The sequence below is a fragment of the Gossypium raimondii genome, chromosome 5 (assembly GCF_025698545.1).
Source record: "Gossypium raimondii isolate GPD5lz chromosome 5, ASM2569854v1, whole genome shotgun sequence".
NCBI classification, from domain to species: Eukaryota; Viridiplantae; Streptophyta; class Magnoliopsida; order Malvales; family Malvaceae; genus Gossypium; species Gossypium raimondii.
Genome location: NC_068569.1, coordinates 51683008 through 51697683, shown reverse-complemented (window position 1 = coordinate 51697683; position 14676 = coordinate 51683008). Strand labels below are relative to the sequence as shown.

Genomic DNA, 14676 nt, shown 5'->3' with positions numbered 1-14676 from the left:
TTTCTACCACATGCCACACAATGGTTGTGACATGTGGTGGCTTTAACTGAAAAAATTAGGAGTGGTTAATTTTAACTATCAATGTTAAAGTTAACGGTCAAATGATCTTTTTTTATGCATTTTAGCAGTTCAAGTACTCAATTGAGTGCGAAAAAATATAGAGCTTAATTGCTTCTTCTTTTTTTCTTCTTAAATTTGAAGGTCTTTTTTATGTATTTTGGTAGTTCAAGTACCCAATTGAGTGAGAATAAAAGCTGGAGTTTAATTGGGTTTTTTTTTTTTTAAGTTTAAAAGCCTTTTTCATGCATTTTGCAGCTCAAGCCTCAATTGAGTGAAAAAAAAAACTTAATTGCTTTTTTTTTGAAAAAAATTGAAGTCTTTTTATGCATTTTGAAAATTTAAGTACTCAATTGAATGCAAAATAAAAAAATTAGACTTAATTACTTTTTTTGAAAAAATTGAAAACTTTTACACCATTAAACCTTATACAATATATTTATAAAATATTTGAATTTTAAATTGACCCAAGTCAAATTAACTTGACCCACAGTCATTGTGAAAGTAATTTTGTAGGTGAAAATAATATTCAAATTATATTGCTATTTTAATCATTCAAATAATAATATGTAGGCAATAAACACATAAGAAAACTTATTTAAGTAAACCAAGAGAATTTATTTAAAAATTTGTAAATATCTAATTATCATTTTAGTCTCTTTGTTATTAAAAGGATCTCCAATATTATAACAAAAAAAAAACATAATAAAATTTAAACTTTATTATACAATTTTAGTAAAATATATCATAGCTCTATCCGGAATTTTATTAATATGGAGAAATTAGATTTATCAAACTAAAAAAATAAATTAAACCATAAATTGGTCATACCTCTTATCCTCCAAAGGGGTTGAAGCGAAGAACATTTTTAAAGTTTGGATGGTCATCCCACTCCAACCATTCCCACCATTCTTTCCATGACGCGATGGTAAGAGAAGGTGGAGCATATGCAAATGGCTGCCCATTGCCAACAAGGGGAACAAATGGAGGAATTCTCTTCAGTTTATCACATCTAGTAATACGGATAATTTGGAGAGAATCACAAACCATCACTCCACTTCTGCTGCATATGCTCTTCAAATTTGGTAATTCCGAGAATGTCAACTCTCTCAATTTGGGAAGAAGGAATTTGATTAATGCATCACTCTCTTTTTCTTCAACTTCTAATGTTGCTGCTCCCAATATTTCTACTAGCTGACTACAAGCACCCACATGTATATCTTCCAGGTTTTGGAGGTTTGGAAGCAACCAATGTGGAAGCAACGTCTTCATACTTGAGCAGTTCACTATCGTAATTTCCTTAAGATGAGAAAATGTGGCAGACGGAGCCAATGTTGATGTTGTTGCTGAACCAATTCCTGCATCATTCATAATAATGGCACTCAACTTTGGCAGATGTTGAAGATCCAACATCTCGAGGCTCTGAAATGGATGAGCGGAAGAAGAGGCAAAAGAGGACAAGGAAACAACACACTCTATCCCTTCACAAAATCGAACCCTCAAGTCAATCACATTTTTGAAGGAAGAATTACCATCGACTAAGTTTCTCAAATAGTCGCACTCTACAATATTCAACCCTTGAATTTCATTTGGGTGCATAATTAACTCACCTTCGCAATTCTGGACTCCTTCAATTGTTACTGTTTTATCTCTTGCAGTAGGCATAAAAGATGAGCCCACAAGTAAATGGTACTTGATGAGATATGAGCCCACAAGTAAATGGTACTTGATGAGATTTTTCTTACTTTGTTGCAATGAGGAGATGAACTTATTGAATTCATTGATGTCTTCGAAACGTCCGGTAAAGCACTCCAACTTCTTCAATGGTTCCATCTCCTCTGCTTTTAGACTTATTTGTTTATCAAAACCCAAGTGCTGAAGGTGAACGAGTTTTGGTAAAAGTCCAGCGGGTATCTCTTTCAGAGTGCGCACACTAAGATCAAGATATCTTAGCTTTATCAGCATATCCATTCCTTCAGGGACTTCCTCAATTTTAGTCCTATAAAGATCCAACTTCTTCAGTTCTTGAAGCATCGAAAGACATGGTATATCTCTTAATTGAAAACAGCAACAAAGCAACAATGTTGTGAGGTTCTTTAGTTCAGAGATGGAATTTGGTAAACTCTCGATCTCCGTATAGGACAAATTTAGGACACAAAGACAGGGCATGTTTATGAAGAAAGAATATGGGATCTTCTTTATAGGGTTCTCCTGCAATAACAAGGTTGTGAGCAGTTGACATTTTGTGGGTAGCACATCTGCGGGAAATTCCGTTATGGAGTTATGCATAAGCGACACTTTCTCAATATCTGGACTCCATTGCCCCCTTTTCGGTAATTCTTTTAATTGCAAGCCTGCTTGTACTATATATCGAGAATTCATACTTGTGATCGACAGTGCCATGTCTCTCACTGCATCATGCATCTTTACGCGAGGTTGACCAAATACATTAGTAATATTTTCCAACAAGCAGTTATCTCCTAACTTCTTCAAAATAACATGGCCCTTGTCTTTCATTTCTTGTCTTGTACCCATATCATCTATGAATCCCTCGTCAATCCAGCACTCAATTAGTTCATCCTTTTCAACTTCAAAATCTTCGGGATATAATGCGCAATGTAAGAAACAATATTTCACTTTCTCGTCCTTTAAGTGATCGAAGCTAAATTTCAAGCGCTCGATTACCTCAGCTTCCACTCCTTCAACTTTCCCTGTTCTCTCTTTTAATTCTCCGAGTGCATTTTTCCAAATAAGAGGGTTATCTTCTCCTTTCATGGTACCAGCTACCACAACAATCGTAAGAGGTAGACCCGCACATTCCTTGACAACAAGCTTCAAAGTAGGCATTATAGTTGGACTTTGAACTATGTTAGGTCCAACTTTATTCAAGAATAGTATCAATGCCTCTTCTTCTGAAAGGGGCTTCACTTTTATCACCTTACAACCCATATACTTACAGACATGCTCCAAACGGGTTGTCAACACCAACTTGCAGCCATTGCTGCCACTTGGCTCGGGGATCCCAACTTCCCCTAGAGAGACTTTATCCCACACATCATCTAGGATTAGAACATGCTTTCCTGCGTTCTTCAGCATTTCTGACAAGATTGCAGCTCGTCTGAGCTTGTCCTCTTCTTTGTCTAAATATTCCTTCGACTCCAACGCACTTGCAATTTTATCTTGTACCTTCATTACATTGAACTCCTTTGATATGGTAACCCAGATTACCCTTTCGAATCTTTGTTGTTTCAAAAGACCATTGTGGATGTGCTTCATGATAGTGGTTTTACCCACACCGCCCATCCCCCAAACCCCAATCTTTCTCACCTCTTCCTGCATCAAACATGCCCAAATCTCATTTCTGACAGGTTCTTCTCCAACTAGCTCTGATGTTGGCAGCGGCAACCCTGCACTTGGACCATCCATGGCAAGACCTTCAGAGGCATTAGGAGCGTTATTAAGAAATTCCTTCATTTCTCGAGTCTTTTCATCAACCAGCTTCCCGTTGCAAGTACGACAGAGATATCTCCGTTACTGACTTTGTTTTCAACAACTTGTGCTTCCCTAATCATCTTTTTCACAGCTTTCAACCAATTTTCAACTCCCTTCTTCGGTATCTTCCCCAGAGGACGAAGAAGCTCTGCTTTCAATTGCAGCTCTATATCTTCCATTTTGCAATTCAATTCATCTCTGATCCTCTTGAAGTTTCTCACATAATCGTTCAGCTTTCTGTGATATTGCAAATATTTACAAACAGGAGTTCCGAGACAATATGCAATACCGACAACAGGCTCTACGTACTCCATTGCCATGTCCCTGCAATGCAATCATATATAACAGTAGCAGAGAATGAAAATCTGTGAATGAATTGGATATTTTATGAAGTATTGATATGTCAGTGTAAGCATGAATGCAAGTTTCAAGCAATGGCGTTTATTAGATGGAGCTATGGATGGGTGGCAGACAGAAACATGATGAAATTCTGGTCACCAGAATTAAGCTCTCGATGTATATAAAATGCTAGATTCAAGTGTGCAACAGTTCATTACAGAATATTAAGAGTTAAAATGTTAACAGTATGAGATTTCAACATTATATTGCTTCTAGGTAGCTCTTTCTGTATTAATTTCAATCTAGAGTAGATTATGTCTGCTGATCATCTTATCTTAAAGTCTAAAACTGTTGATAATCAGTAGAGGAAATCATAGCTTCAGATCTTATTACCTGACTTAGTGGCTGAAAAGTGTTAAGAGAATAGAACTGAAAATGAAGCAGTGAAGTTGACTGTCTTACAAAGCTAGCTGCTAAGAGTAGCAGATAGTCAGCAACAATCATTGCAAAGTCATGAATGAAGCAAAGAAAAGCATGTGATGGATTAAGGAAATGAAAGATAATTAGCTTGACAGGATGATTGAAATTTTGTGATAGACCTTGGACATCAAAACAAAATCGTTGAAGTTGGCAATGAATAATTGCTTCAGATCTTATTACCGTGGCTGAAAAGTGCTGAGAGATTAGAACTGAAAAGGAAGCAGTGAAGTTGAGTTCCTTGACAATCTTACAAAGCTAGCTGCTATAACAGTTGCAGATAATCAAAGCAAAGAAAAGCATGCCATGAATTAAGGAAATGAAAGAAAATTACCTTCACTGGATGCTTCAAAATTTGTGATAGAACTTGGACATCGAAACAAATTAAAAGCAGTGAAGAAGAAGTAAGAAGAAAGTGAAGATAAAAACAGGCAAATTATGAAGTCTCTGGTGGGATCCACAAAGGCAGAATTATTAGTAAGAAATCCTATTCTTATTAGTAAAAAATTATAAAAATTGTAAAAAAATTTATAAAGATTGTAAACTTTTATAAAAATCATAAAAAAATATAAAATGTACCAAAAGGACCATTTAAACATTAACTTTAACCGTTAGATTTCTTCTTTTTTATTTTCAGATAAAGCCATCATGTGTAACAACACAACGTGACATGCGACAAAAATGATAAAATTAAAAATTAATAAGAGTTATAGAAAAATTATAAAATACTTCTTTTGGTATGATAATTTTATAATTTTTTATAAATTTATATTTCTTTATATTTTTATAATTTTCTTCTTGCTTTATAAAATTTTATAATTTTTATGGAATAATTTTATAATTTTTACATTTTTATATATTTTACAGTTCTATATATTTTATAATTTTATTATTTTTATAGTTTTATTCTATTTTTAATCAATTTTAAATATTTTTATTAAAATTTAATTATTTTTATAAATTTTATTGATTTTTATTTTTTTATCATTTTTTACCACATGTCACACAATGGTTGTGACACATGGTGGCTTTAACTGAAATAAATTAGGAGCGGTTAATTTTAACGGTTAACGTTAAAGTTAACGGTCAAATGGTCTTTTTTATGCATTTTAGCTGTTGAAGTACTCAATTGAATGCAAAATAAAAAACAAGAACAAGAGCTTAATTGTTTTTTTTTTTTTTAAGTTTGAGAGGCTTTTTTATGCATTTTGATAGTTCAAGTACCCAATTGAGTGGGAATAAAAGCTGGAGCGTAATTGGTTTTTTTTTTTTAAAGTTTGACGGCCTTTTGCATGCATTTTGCAGCTCAAGTACCCAATTGAGTGGGAAAAAAAAGAGAGTAAAAGCTTAATTGCTTTTTTTGAAAAATTTGAAGTCCTTTTTTATGCATTTTGAAAATTCAAGTACCCAATTAAGTGAAAAAAAAAACATAAACTTAATTACCTTTTTTGAAAAAATTTAAAGACTTTTTACAGCATTAAACCTTACATAAAATATTTATAAGACATTTGAATTTTAAATTGACCGAGTCAAATTAACTTAACCCACAGTCATTGTGGATGTAAATTTGTAGGTGAAAATAATATTCAAAGAATATTGCTATTTTAATCATTCAAATAATAATAAGAAAACTTATTTAGGTAAATCAAGAGAATTTATTTAAAAATTTGTAAATATCCAATTATAATTTCTAGTCACTTTTTATTAAAAGGATCTCCAATATTAGAACAAAAAAACATAACAAAATTTGAACATTATTATACAATTATAATAAAATATATCATAATTTCATCCGGAATCTAACTCGAAAAACTTCCCTATATATATATAAATTTAAAAATACTCTTTAAGGAACGACACTTTAGACACTCCATTCCATGATCTTCTTCCTTGCTTCTTCACTAGAAAATCCTTTCCCTCCTTTATTTAACATATCAACAAACTCGAATCATTTAAATTTCAAATTCACTATTTTAAATAAGTCTCGACAAATAAATACTCATAAAGTATGAAGATTAGTTAAGATTGAACTATGGTTCAACATTAATTTGTTAGGAAAGTTCAATTTTAGTCCATTTTCTACACAAAGTAATAAGCAGGAGGGCACCAGCTTGGCATGAAAGACCACATATCAACCCTATCCACAAACCCTGATGAAAGAAAAAATATATATAAAAAAAAGGTTAAATTCCATTAAAATGTGAATAATTAAGGAAAGATTGAGAACAAAATTATTTAACCAGACGACTTACGAAAAAAGAAATTATATTTTTTAAATAATTTATTTAATTAAATGGAATAAATTAATTAGAGCAGGCAAACTGATATCTAGCTGAGACACTCACCTTAGCATAAAGATTAAATTTAAAAGCAAGAAGCCCTGCAACTGGCATTCCAATTAAATAAAAGGTCCCCAAGTTGGCCCACGCAGCCAACACCTGCCATCCGCTTCCTCTGGCCACCCCTGCAACATTTTATTCATTTCATTTTAATCCTTCCATTTCTTCACTAAATTGTTTGTTTTTTGTTTCTGAAATTACCTGATAAGATGCCTTGAAAAGAATCGATGGTAATGGAGATTAAAAGGAAGGGTGTGATTGAAGCAAATTGGTTAATAATGGAAGCAGTGTTGGTGAAGAAAGCAGCCCATATGTTATGCCCAAATGCTAATGCAACAACCACTGTTAGAGCGAGAAGGATTGAAAGCTTGAGTGACACAGCCATGGCGGTCTTTGCCTTCCTCGGATTCTCAGCCCCCTATTCATTCGAAACCCTCATGTTGTTTCAATTAAATTAGCTTAAAATCCGTAAATTAATTAAGATAATAATAAAATTGAACTCACCTTGCTGCAGCACTAAGTCCGTAAGTAATCATGTACGCAATTGATTCTGTATTCACACTGAAATAAAATATTTTACTCAAATTCCATTAATCTTGAAATCTTTAAATGGATCCAGTGAAAAGTATAAAAGTGGAAGCAGAGGCAAATCCAGGGTCTCGTAAGGCCTGGCTCCTTAAAATGAAAAGTTTTAAATTAATAAAGATAAAATTACACTTTAACCCCTTAAAATTAAAAAATTTTAATTTAATCATTTAAAAATTATAAAGATATAAACTATTAAAAATTAAAATTTCATTTCGGCCCCTCACAAAGATTTTCTGGATTCACCCCTAAAAGGCAAGCATACCACATGGCAATCAAGGAAGTAGTTACTTCTGAATTAGGCATCAATCCTGCTAATAGTACCAGAAGCTCGAACGCCCAATATTCCAAACTGCTCAAAACAATTTTAAAAAATTATCTAAATTTTAATTTAGTTGACATCATTATTTTTAACAGTTAAATTCAAATCCAAAATGAAAATGACTCTAATTTAGACTAATTTGAATTCAAAAGAACTTAATTCTAATTGTTCCGACTTAAAATTTGACCACAAAATCCAAATAACTCAAATTAGGAAAGAGTATTATTCAGTTATGACTGATTTAATCGACTTAATTGACGATTTGATTAATTTTAATTAATTCAGTTTTGTCGATTTGGACAGTGGAGTACCGATGACTAAAATTTATAATTGAATTGATCAACTTAACTGACTTATATTTATTTATTATTTTTAAATTATTTTAAATATATTTGTAATGTGTGATATAATTTAAATTACCCAAACTTAAAATCCAATTATCTAACCTAACCCAACTTGAAAACCGACCCAAACCCAATTAATGACATCTTAGTCAGTTTCATTAAATCGGTTAACAATATCTTAGTCGATCAGTTCAATTATTTTATATTATGGCCGATTAAGTCAGTTAAATTAAAAAAAAATCAAACCGATCAAAATAATCAAATGCTTACTTTTGACTCAAACTCAAAAAGGATATGAACCAAAATTATACATGAACTATGGTTTAATGTGCAATTGTATTCATGAAATTTTGATTTGATCCAATTCTTGTAAATTATTAACACCGTTATTAATATAACATCATTTTATGTTTATATATCGCATACATAAATAATTATATTTATCTAATATAAAAATAAATAAGTTTATTTCTTTAAATACGTAGGATTGAAGCAACATTAAAGTTTTAAGTATATATTTAAACCACAATTAAAGTTTTACACATATAATTGTATTAAAATAAAGTTCATATATACAATTACACGTTAAATCAAATTTCATGTATAAGCGGGCGGGCAAAAAATTGGGCCCTACAATTGTTATTTGAGAATAACTCTTGTTTAGAATAATAGTATTTAGGAATGGCTATATGTTTAGAACAACCATTGTTTGGAACAATTTGTATTTAGAAAAATTATTTTTTCCCAAAAGAGTCGTTATTCAAAACAAATATTACCAAAAAAAATATCACAACAAAACAACTCTTATTTGGAACAACCTTTATATTGAGAACAACTCACGTTAGGAACAAGTCAAAACAATCATTTAGGAACAACTCTCATCCAAAAACAACTATCGTCTTGCATTTTAAGAGATCTTCCACGAAAAATGTGTAATAGGCCAATTTTGGCCCAATCCAAAATGAACCAAATAAAGGCCAAATAAGAAATAAAAAACCCAAACCCAAAAACCCAAACCCAAAAACAGGCCCAAAAACTAACTAACCCTAGCCTAAAATAACCTAAACCTAACAGCAGAGAAACCCCAAGCAAAAAAAAAAAAAAAAGAAAACAGTAGTCGTCGCCCCCAACCCGCAGCCCCTCACCCGCGCCGTTTTCTCCGCGTGTGCCGCCACGTTCGCCTGCAAAAGGACTAGTAGAGTCCAACAACAACACAAACAATGTAAAAAAGTAGAAAAAGTAGGAAATTTTGGGCTATATAAAGACCCGAATCTATGTATATTGGACACACTGACGAATGAATCAAAAAGAAATCAAGAAAAATCAGTTCAAATATCGATCTTTTTCAAAGGTAGTTTTTTTTTGGCTTACTTATTTATTTACTTATTTTTTTATTTTTATTTTAAAATAAATCGAAAGTAAAAGGGTAAAGATCATACCTTTCCTGCAAGAGATGTGCCGATTCCGATGAAAATCGGCGTTCCATGGGCTCGGGGACGGAAAAATAAAAAAATTATGACTTTTCATTTTTCGGCCACCGCAGACGGCGCCGCCGTCGCCGGCAACCGACGGCCGCCACGGTGGTCCGGCGACCCAAGCTAGCCGGATTCTAGGGGCTGAGAGGGAGTTGAGAGAGAAGAGAAAGATTTTTTTAAAAATGAAGTTACAAATGATTTTTTTTTAGTTTTTTTAACTTATATAAGCACCTCAAAACGACGTCGTTTTGGGTTTGGCTTCTGACACCCAAAACGGCGTCGTTTCAGCCCTTTGACCCGCGCGGTGACCCGACCCAGGGGAAGGATCCGCTTGTTTCACTTTGATGGTGTATTTGCGCATTAGGCCCTTCTGTATTTTTCAGTCGTTTCAATTCAGTTCTTTTTATTTTTTTATTGTTTTAATTTATACTCATAATTTTACTTCAGTTTCTATTTGACCCTAATAAATGGCACGTTTCAGAGGATGGGGGATATTGCCCCGATGGGTCCTTCTAAATTATTTGCGCCTTTCAATTGAGCCCTCTCCTTCATTTTACTTGCAATTTTTACCTCGATTTTTTTATTAAACTTCAATTTAGCCCTTTGCACCTTTTTCTTTTATTTTTTATTTTTTATTTTATTTTTTACAATCTCAGCCCCTATTTCGTTTCAAATATTTTTTTTTCAAGGACAATCTAGTTTTTTTTTTGTCTATGTCTTGTTTTTAGTTTAGTTTTGTGTTTTTATTTTATTTTTTTACTCCTTTATTTTTATTTTTCTTTTCCATTGTTTTTTCTATTTTGTTCTATTTTTTATTCTCAAACTTCATGATTACTATTTCTATTATTATTATTATTATGACGATTTATCTAACCTTTTTGCATGCATAATTTTATTCTATTTATATCACTATCATATATTTGTAATCACTGAATTTTGCCCGGGTAGGATTTCGGGCCGGGCTGGTCTCATATGGGCCCGATGATTGGGCCCATTAGGATTAAATTTTGAGTTTGTTTTAGCTCATTTTTAATTGTTTTAATTTTTGTTTTAAATATTAATAAATTAGTAATAATAAAATTTTGAAAAAAAAAGCAAAAAATAAAAATTACAGTTTAACCCCAATACTTTTTGAAATTTCCATTTTGACCCCAAACTTTTTTAAAATTCACATTTTGACCCAAAATTTTCTAAAATTACATTTCGGCCCTTAAATTTTCTTAAAATTGCCCTTTAACCCCTAAACTCTCAAGAAATTACATTTTGGCCCATATTTTTGCTAAAATTGCACTTTTGCCCCATAAACTTTACACCCTTTACAATTTGGTCCCCATGGACATGTCAAATCTGCCAGTCGGCAGCCAAGCGTGCTTCACCCACCTCCAGCTACTCCAGCAGCCTCCCTAGGCCAATGATGTTCCCCTACCACCTGAAAACAAAGGAAAGAAGACAAAATTGAAGGATTTAAAAGAAGAAGATGAGAGGAAGAAGGGGTTCAAAAAATTGTTGTGAACGAAAGCAAAAAAAAAAACAGCAAGATTTCAAGCAAAAAAAAACACTCCCATTCGGCCGATTCCTTCTGCAGCCACCGTCGTCGTAGCGCTACCGTGTCCACCGCCCTACACCACCATTGCCAACACCTAGCAAAACAAAGCAACAAGCAAAAAATATAAAAATAGCAAGCAAAAAAACAGCGGCCAAAAAGAAGGAAGAGAAGAAAGAAAAGAAAGAAGAGAAGAAAGAAAAAGAGAGAGAGAGGAAGAGAAGGGAGGCGCGCCAGCCACCGCACCACCGGACGGAGGGACCGTCGTTGACGGCGCAAAAAAGGGCTAGGGGTGACCCGAAGAAGAAAGAAAAAAAGGAAGAAAAAAGAAAGAAAAAGAAGGAAAAAGGGAAATAAAATAGAAAAAAAGAAAAACATACCATCAGTCGGGTCGACCCGACCCGACCCGACCGGCACCAGGCCCGACCCGCATCAGCCCAGCAGCCCAAATAAAAAACAGCAGCCCAGCAGCCCAAAAAAATAGCAGCCCCTAAAAAAATAGCAAACAGCAAAAAAAAACACAGCAGGCCATTTTTGTTAGCAGGCCAACAGCAGCCCATTTCCAGCAAAGGCCCAGCAGGCATCTAGGCAGCAGCAGACCAGCCCAGAAGGCCCACAGCGCCAGGCCCAGTTTGCCCAGCAGTCCAACAGGCCGGCCCAGCAGCAGAAAAAAAAGGAAGAAAAAAAAAAAGAAAAGGGTTCAATTTGGTAACCCGTTCGACTAAACTCGTGTTTTGGATATTTCTGGTAATTTTGTTTATTTCACTTTTAATTTAATACCCGTATTTTTATGCTATTCCGTTTTAGTATTATTTGTACTTTTATGCATTTTTATATTTTTGCATTTATATTTTTAATTTAATTCAATTTCAATTTTATTTTATTTTAAGTAATTTCAATAAATAAGGCAACGAATCAATTTAACATTAAATTGTTGATTTCATCGCTATATTGGGTGAATATCATCGGTTTGTGTTAAACACGATACGCCCTTTTAAAAAAAATCGAAAATATTCTAAAATTCTCGTGTTTTTTTAAATTCTCGTGTTTTAATAAAATCACGATTAAATATTAAGTTGAATCGATTTTGCACTAATTCGATGATTTCATCACCATGTAGGGATGAATATCATTGATTCGTGTTAAATACGGTACTTCTTAAAAAAATTCCGTGTTTCAACAATTCTCGTGAATAAAAAAAATTTCGTGTTTTCAAAAATTCTCGTGTTTTAAAAAAATTTTCGTGTTTTCGTGTTTTCAAAAAAAATTCTCGTGTTTCAAAAATTTTCATGTTTTCAAAATTTTCATGTTTTCATGTTTTCAAAAAATTTCTCGTGTTTTTAAAAAAATTCGTATTTTTAAAAAATTCATGTTTTCGAAATTTTCGTGTTTTCAAAATTTTTAGTGTCAAAAAATTCTCATGTTTCAAAAATTTTCGTGTTTTCAAAAAAGTTCCCGTGTTTTCAAAAATTTCATGTTTTGGTGTTTTCAAAAAATTCTCGTGTTTTTTTAAAAAAAATTCATGTTTTTAAAAAAAATTATGTTTTCGAAATTTTCGTGTTTTCAAAATTTTTCGTGTCAAAAAATTCTCATGTATCGAAAATTTCCTTGTTTTCAAAAAAATTCCGTGTTTTCAAAAAATTTTCGTGTTTCAAAAATCTTCGTGTTTTCAAAAATTATTATTGTGTTTCAAAGTTCTCGTGTTTAAAAAGAAAAAAAGTTTTCTCAAGTTTCAATCGGATCACAATTAAATATTAAATTGAACTTGTATTTTTGAAAATTAAGACAACGCGCGTTTAACGAGATACCAATTTTGGGCGTCGCGAGGGTGCTAATACCTTCCTCGCGCGTAACTGACTCCCGAACCCTAATTTTCTCTGGATTTTCACGCAGACCTAAAATTACCTCTTTTTTAGGAAAATTTAAAAATAAATTTTTCTTCTAAAAAGAGAATTTATTAGGTGTCCGATCACACCTAAAAAAATATCGGTGGCGACTCCTTTTGCAAATAAAATCTAAACTCCGTTTTCAAATTTTCAACAATCATTTCGATTAGCGCCCGTGCCTGAAATTTTTAAGTCGCTACAGCTGGCGACTCCATTGGGGACAAAATGTTTTTGAGAGTCGAGTCTGATGTTAAACGCGTGTTGTCAAATTTTTAAAATCCTTTGTTCAAATTAATTTTTAATCGTGATCCTTGAATTTTATTTTTTGAAAAGTCATGCATTTGCATTCGGTTTTTTTAATTAATATTTTTCTAACTTGTTTTGTCTTTCTGTTTTTTTTCAGCTTTAAGTTTTACGTTTTTTTAGTTATTTTAGTAAAAAATAAAATTTAAAAGGTTTGTGAGTTTCTCCTCGCACACCGTGCACTTGCATTTTTTGCATAACATGAGCTCTCTACCCAGGCTCCGTCCGTTTAAGTGGAAGTAAACGCTACGCCTTCGTGAGCTAACTCGTCCCTCCGCACAGGCTAGTAATTATTTCCGGGTTACATATGACTTCTGCTTTCGTGAGTTAACTTGTCCCTCCGCATAGGCATAAGTAAATGTAATCCCTCGAATTGAACTCGCAAGCCCATGACGGGCGATAACCGAGGCTCCGTACTAACCTTAGTAGGTGACAGTATGGACAATTCAAGTACCTTTCTATAACCAAAACCACATATAGTGAACCGTACGAGCCACCCAATTAGAGCCATGCCGAACCTCTGTCCGTTTGATAGTTACCAAAATAAGTACACGGGAGAAACGCCTCTTACCTTTTATTTCTTTTACATTTACACTTATTTGCGAATGAATTGGGTCTATTTAATAAATTGGGTCGGGTAGATTGTTTGATGGTATGTGGCGTAGGTTTCTTGTAAAGCATGTTGGGGCAAAAAAAAAATGCCAGTCCGTTTCACCAAATTGCATGATTGAATAACTTAATTTGTTAAATTTTCCATAGTCTTTATTTTTCTTTTTTCTTCTGTTTATATATGTTGTGATCTCTAACCAAGATTATTTGTTCTTTATTTTATTTTTCATAATGCACCGTAGACATCTCATTAGGAAGGTGTTGATTAGAGATTGGTTGCCAAAAACGGGTTTCTGATGGAGGAGTCAATTACACAAGTAACCGAGAAAAATACCGTAGTCCGAGACTGGTCTTTGAGGACCCAAAAAGCAAAAGGGGATAGTTTAAAAGAAAGATATATCTCCGATCTTCCTGAGCATATGACTTCGAATGCTTTACAGAATAACCTCGAAGACTTGACTAGGATCTGGAAACAATGAGACTCAAACACTATGAGCATCTTCATCGACAAAATATTTTGTAATCGACTCTTTTGATAATTGAAACGCCAAAATATGGGGCTATCTTGAAATAAACACCATTTTTTGCATATTTACGCATGACTAGCATCCATTGGTTATTCATTCATTCATTCATTCATTGTATGTACATATCACCCTAACCATTCACTAAGGCTGGAATCGCATAATCCACAATTGTGACACTACAAGTCTGGAATCACGTCATTCTTATAGAACGCATTTAAGAGCTAGAACTATGGATGCTGAGCTCAACGAGAGTGATACAATTGAGGATGTTTCAATGATACACCCTTGTCTTCCAGGATATGTTTTGAACAATTGGACTGCTGTGGGCCTTCTTGTAGTTTCTAAGTCCTCTCCAGAGTAATGCCCAATGTTACTTCT

The 14676-nt window shown here is 33.3% G+C and overlaps 3 protein-coding genes and 1 long non-coding RNA gene across 8 annotated transcripts in view; 1 reads left to right on the top strand and 3 right to left on the bottom strand.

Moving 5' to 3' along the window:
• Positions 1–760: 760 nt before the first annotated feature.
• LOC105766477 (disease resistance protein At4g27190-like) lies at positions 761–4787 on the bottom strand. Of its 5 annotated transcripts, none has more exons than XM_052630153.1 (4): positions 4700–4787; positions 4488–4577; positions 4282–4361; positions 761–3873 (listed from the first exon to the last, which is right to left on the bottom strand). In XM_052630153.1, exon 4 carries the CDS (start codon positions 3529–3531, stop codon positions 892–894), a length of 2640 nt encoding a protein of 879 aa, XP_052486113.1. In that variant the 5' UTR covers positions 3532–3873; positions 4282–4361; positions 4488–4577; positions 4700–4787; the 3' UTR covers positions 761–891. The 5 variants fall into 5 exon arrangements, with proteins under 5 accessions (XP_052486113.1, XP_052486112.1, XP_052486111.1 ...); XM_052630152.1 differs by having other exon boundaries at positions 4282–4358; XM_052630151.1 differs by having other exon boundaries at positions 4282–4358; positions 4488–4627; positions 4700–4742.
• LOC105766470 (protein DETOXIFICATION 18-like) lies at positions 3655–7135 on the bottom strand. The gene is made up of 4 exons (XM_052630464.1): positions 6906–7135; positions 6711–6829; positions 3809–3873; positions 3655–3721 (listed from the first exon to the last, which is right to left on the bottom strand). Exons 1-4 carry the CDS (start codon positions 7087–7089, stop codon positions 3655–3657), a joined length of 435 nt encoding a protein of 144 aa, XP_052486424.1. The 5' UTR covers positions 7090–7135.
• Positions 7136–7211: 76 nt separating this feature from the next.
• The window catches only part of LOC105766461 (disease resistance protein At4g27190), a 43423-nt gene continuing 35958 nt past the window's right edge, over positions 7212–14676 (bottom strand). The window contains exons 6-7 of the transcript XR_008195744.1: positions 7555–7641; positions 7212–7265 (exon numbers count right to left, since the gene is read on the bottom strand). The gene's annotated coding sequence lies outside the window, so the exon portion shown is untranslated. The remainder of the gene's footprint in view (positions 7266–7554; positions 7642–14676) is intronic.
• LOC128040976 (uncharacterized) lies at positions 10594–14362 on the top strand. The gene is made up of 2 exons (XR_008195749.1): positions 10594–11720; positions 14014–14362. It is a non-coding gene; the product is annotated as an uncharacterized LOC128040976 (long non-coding RNA).

Excerpts from the sequence above, each read along its gene's own strand:
- LOC105766470 (XM_052630464.1), bottom strand. The coding sequence starts at position 7,089 with ATGGCTGTGTCACTCAAGCTTTCAATCCTTCTCGCTCTAACAGTGGTT. Across the intron at positions 6,830-6,905 it reads TTTTCAAGGCATCTTATCAG|GGGTGGCCAGAGGAAGCGGA; the intron begins GTAATTTCAGAA and ends AAAATGTTGCAG. Across the intron at positions 3,722-3,808 it reads TTGTCTCGGAACTCCTGTTT|ATATAGAGCTGCAATTGAAA; the intron begins GTAAATATTTGC and ends GCAAAATGGAAG.
- LOC105766477 (XM_052630153.1), bottom strand. The coding sequence starts at position 3,531 with ATGAAGGAATTTCTTAATAACGCTCCTAATGCCTCTGAAGGTCTTGCC.